The sequence below is a fragment of the Apteryx rowi genome, unplaced genomic scaffold, assembly GCF_003343035.1.
Source record: "Apteryx rowi isolate R43461 unplaced genomic scaffold, aptRow1 scaffold_359, whole genome shotgun sequence".
NCBI lineage: Eukaryota > Metazoa > Chordata > Aves > Apterygiformes > Apterygidae > Apteryx > Apteryx rowi.
In genome coordinates, this window is record NW_020450074.1 from 221136 (window position 1) to 225998 (window position 4863).

At 52.3% G+C, this 4863-nt stretch overlaps 1 protein-coding gene across 1 annotated transcript in view; it reads right to left on the reverse strand.

The window, feature by feature from the left end:
• FAM155A (family with sequence similarity 155 member A) overlaps positions 1–1581 on the reverse strand; it is a 2607-nt gene extending 1026 nt beyond the window's left edge. The window contains exon 1 of the mRNA XM_026073031.1: positions 502–1581. Coding sequence (XP_025928816.1) covers positions 502–1323 — 822 coding nt within the window. The 5' untranslated portion in view covers positions 1324–1581. The remainder of the gene's footprint in view (positions 1–501) is intronic.
• Positions 1582–4863: the final 3282 nt, after the last annotated feature.

Sequence of the window (4863 nt, forward strand, 5' to 3'; positions counted from 1 at the left end):
GCACCGCCCGCGGCCGCGGCCGCGCAGCCTGTCTCGGCCGCAGGCTCGCCGGAGGGCCTGCGGGCAGGGAGGCGCCGCAGGCGGCCCCAGCTCCGGCTGCCCTCCCGGGCCCTGCTCATTGGCATGCAGCCCCCGTCGCTGCCTCCCGTCAAGCCGCAGCCGAGCCCGCTGGAAGCCGGCAGTCGAGCCGGAGCCAATCGCATATTCATGAGCAGGGGGAAATCCAGCTCTGCACTCCCAGAGGACCGAGGATCGCTTTTTTTTTTTTTTTTTTTTTTTTTTTACCTTCCCCCTCTCCCTGTCTCCCTTTGAGCAATGCGCACGCCAGGGCTCCCTGCCGAGTTCCACCGGCAGCTCCGACTGCACCCTAAAAACCACGGCCACCGGCGCGAGGAGCACAGACCAAACCAGCCAAAACAAGGACCACGGCAGCCACAACAAATAAGGGAGGCACGCCAGCCCGCCGGCGGGAGGGACAGGAAACACAGCAGGGGCTCCTACCTTACAATCCTCAGGACACGATTTCACCGAGTACTCATCCGACTGTAAATATTTCTGGAGCATAACCTCAAACTCTTCGTATTTCTCCTGAGCGTGCTGGTCGTAGCGCTGGTAAGCCTGGACGCACTGGCTGCAGGAGCCTTCCCCCTTCAGCACCACATCCAGACTGCAGTTCAAAGTGTCCGGATTGGACAACCCGGCGAACAACTCCCAAAGCGTGTAGGAATTACAAAAGGAAAGGTAAAAATCCGTCAGGTCCCAGCCGGGCGCCGGGCTCTGCCCCGAACCCCGCGGCCGCCCCGGCCCCCCCCGCCGCCGGCACACCGCCTCCGCGTCTCCCACGCTGAAGCACTGCCCGGACGACGAGCTCTGGAGGTGACAGGTCTCCACAGGTCTGGCGGTGGAGTTGCCCAGGAAAACAGCCTTGCCGTGGCGGTGCTCGGTGTCGTTGTTTTGGCTGCCGCTGCTGCTGCTGCTGGGGGAGGGCGGGAGGGAGGGCGAGGGGGGAGCGAGAAGCCGGGGCGCGGGGGGCGCGGGGGGCGCCGGCTCCCCCATGCCCGCCAGCAGCTCCTGCTCCGCAGGCTCCGGCTTCTCGGGCGGCTGCTGCTGCTCTTTCTCTCCGGTCCCCGTGAATTTGGCCTCGGCGCAGAACCACAAGTGATCAGAGAGCAGGACTGTGAAAAACAAGAGCGATGCCAGGGACAGTCGCCATTTCTGAGCCCTCTCTGAATCCGTGAAGGGTTTCTCGTTCTCCCGGGGTGCAAACCAGATTTTTAAGCCGTCATCATACTGCCGACTGCACATCCAAGCACCCCTGGTCATATTTTGGGAACGCACAGCCCTGGCCGACTCCACCGTGAGGGCTCTTTTGCCAGTGTCACCACAATATGCATTGACTTAAAAGATTGAGGGGATTTTCTTGCCTTCCTTCCCTTCCCTCCTCTCGCTCGCTCGCTCCTTCTTCCACTCTCCCCCCTCTCTCTTTCTCCCTCTTCTTTCTGCTTCTTTTTCTTCCTCTGAGAGATCGTTGGGTTTCGCCGGTGGCTCTGCCTTGGTCTCACCACACGAAGCAGCCCCAATCCATCCAGCACGGAGTGTCGTGGAGAAGATAAGAGCAATAACGCAAAGAGAGGAGAAGGGAGAGGAGGTGGTGGTGGTAATGGTGATAGTTGGTGGTGGTGGGGCTGCTCGGCTGGTCCTTTTCCCCTCTCACCCAGGCATGGTCAGATCGCAGCTCCCCATCTCCCTCCTGAGAAAAGCCCGCTGCCCCTGGACAGCTGCATGCCGCGTCTCCCGCTGCCGACGGACGGCTCCAGGAGAGCTCCTCGCCTCCTCTTCCTCCCTGCCGCCGCTGCTGCTCCTCTTCCTCAGCCCCGAGCCGCGGCACAGATGCCTGCACCGCTGTCTCCGTCTCCCCTTTCTCCTCTCCCCCCTCCGCTCTAACTGGAGAGACGCTGCTGCAGGGCTCCCGGAGCGCTGCCGAGGATGCTGAAGAGGAGGAGGAGGAAGAGGAGGAGGAGGCGGCTGCCGGGGCCGCCGCTGCTGCTGGTGACAATGGGCTGCGGCTGCCGCCGCTGCTGCCGCCGGGCGCGGTGTCCCCGGGCGCACGGGGCGGAACTGCCTGGCTGGGGGCCCCCGATGGCCACAGGCATCTTGGGCCCCTGGGCTAAGTTGCCGCCATCTTCGTCCTGGAGAAACACTTTTTTGGGGGGAGCTCTGCCTTTTGCGTCATCTCCTCCCGCGCCGAGATCTCTCTATCCTGGCGCATTGGCAGCAGCAGCAACTCTGCCTCCTCCTGCCTGAGGAGGAGGAGGAGGAGGGGGAGGAGGAGGTGGGAGAGGCACTGGGGACCACATGGCCCCTCCAAAGGGCCTCCTCGGTGCAGCTCTTTCCACTCGCCTCCCTGCTTCCCCTTTCTGAAGAAGCTGCTCAGAACCACCCTTCAGACCCTCTCTCCTTCAAGGTCTTCTTCCTTTTGTGGCCTCGAAACATCGCCTCCATGCAGGATGGTGGCTGGAGAGATCTGTCACCATGTCTGTCCTTGTCATAGCAAATAGCAAACAGCACATCAAACTCCAGGCACTGGGCAACAGCTGGATCCTGACAGGTTTTGGCCCCACAGTAAAATGCCTGAGCATGGCTGCTCGTCTTTCAATCAGCAAACTGGAAAGCAAAATGTCCATAAACCCTAAGCTGCCCCCCAAGAGAAGTTCTGCAAAACCCAGGTCCGGCACATGACCCAGGTAAATGCTGTCAGTCTTCTTGCTTCACCTCTCAGATCCTGTCACTGTATGGAAAAAGAGAACAAGCTTAACTCTCCTGTTGATGAAAGCCAGATTACTTATGATCTCCTTTCAGACCCACAGCAGAGATCCCACCACCTTCTGGCCCCTACCCTCAGGGTCTCTTGCTTAAATAAATGTTGTGTTTGGTTTGCTTCGAAAATACCTTCATCTTGCTTGCTGATGCACTATAATGGAAGAGCAACAGAAAAACTTGGATCCCGCATAAGACAGCTGAAGCCACCTGTTAGGGGTTGTACATTATCAGATGAAGACTGTCTGGAGCTTTCAGTAACACGATCTTCCTCCTGAGCCTTCAGGTATGCTTCTGGCCACAGTACAAGCAAGATACATATTTTCATTTCCCCACTGGGTTAGAGGAACATGTAGACATCATACCAATCCTCATTCCTGCGGCTTTCTCCATCCTAAGGAGGGAGACCATTTAGAACCAGTAATGGCCCCCAAACCAGGTTCGTAATGTACCCCGCAAAATGCAGCTTTCCCCCATTACTTGGTCAAAGAAAACTTTATTCCTTGACAAGCATTATGATCATGGTCTGTAAGAGGAGATATCTGATAGCTGAGGGTTCTTTAATTCAGTATCAAAAGGCATAGTGGGACGAAATCGGAAACTAACCACTTCAGAGGAGGAAAAAGCCTGTACCTTTTCTGACTGCACCTGTCACTAACTAAGGGGTGAGTTTACCAAGGAGTGTGCTGGATTTTCCATCACTTTAAATAATAAAATCAAGGCTGGATGTCTTTCAAAAAGAGATGGTATATTTCTAACAGAAGATGCAGACTTGAGGGAGGAATTACAGAATGAGATTTTATGCCCTGTGTTATGTTGCAGGTCAAAGCGCATTATCATAATGGTCTCATCCGGCCTTAAAGATCTATGATTCAAATTCTGTACTGAACAGAAGTTATGTGCCTATTTTATTTTGATAGACTATTTAAAGATAGAGAAATAAGTGCTAATATTATATAAAAGACTCCACAGTACTCAAACAGAATGCATCCTTGCAATTCTCAGTCAATCAGCTCACACCATCTGCTAATGGCACTTTCTTAATCTCGATCTTGGAGCTTTGATTCCAATGATTTGACATACAGGGGCCCGTACTATATCTGCATTTTTGCAGCGCTTTCTGTTCTGGGAGATGATGGTGACTGAGCTTTTAAAAGGCAGTCAGAACAGCTTAACCTCTCTAACATGTGGTGTCATTTATTTAATTATATCTTGCTTATTTCTTTGGTTATTTATTTATTTTGTGGTGATATAGATGACTGAAACAAAACAAAACAATAGGATCAAAATCTGGAATAAACACGTTTCTGATAACTGGTCTGAGTTTTTCAGAATGTATTATATTAAGATGTGCGGCACTTGTATAATTATTATCTGTTTGTCAGTCAAATTTGGGATGAAGGAAGTCAGTTTTGGACTGCCCACCCAGCAAAAGGGCTTGAGTTGTTGGGGTTTGGGGTTTTTTTGTTTGTTTGTTTGTTTGAAGATTGTTGCCCTCTGGAAAGGGAGAAGGTAATAGGCACTTTTGCCATCTGCAGGTGGCGGAAATATCCTGTATTTCAATAAAAGAATATTAAGAATTGGTAATGAAAAATGCTGGTCTCTAGGCCTTATTCAAGCCATATCCAGACCTCACCCAAAATTTAATATAAGAATGAATTGATGAAGAAGTCTGTGTTCCTCTGTTTGCACTTGTCTAGAACTAAACTCACAATCAATCTGCTAGTATTTTTTAGATATACTTGGCTTCCCTAAAACATCCACTTGCATGGCATTCAATATTTTCACACATTTCCCAACTTTTATGTGGAAAATAGAGTGAGAGTTCTTTTTCAACACCTAGTGATAAACTACAACGAGAAGCCTACAGCGGCATTCCTGAAATGTGTGTGTCCTTGCTTTTCCAGTCACAGTTTTCTGTAACAGAGAATGTGTCATGCAGAACTGTTGTTTCGTCTGTTATGTTTCCCCTAAAGCCCCATTCCCTCTCCACCTAGCACTGTGAATAACTTATGCTGTTAGCTGCAGCAGCTGGTTCCTGATGGA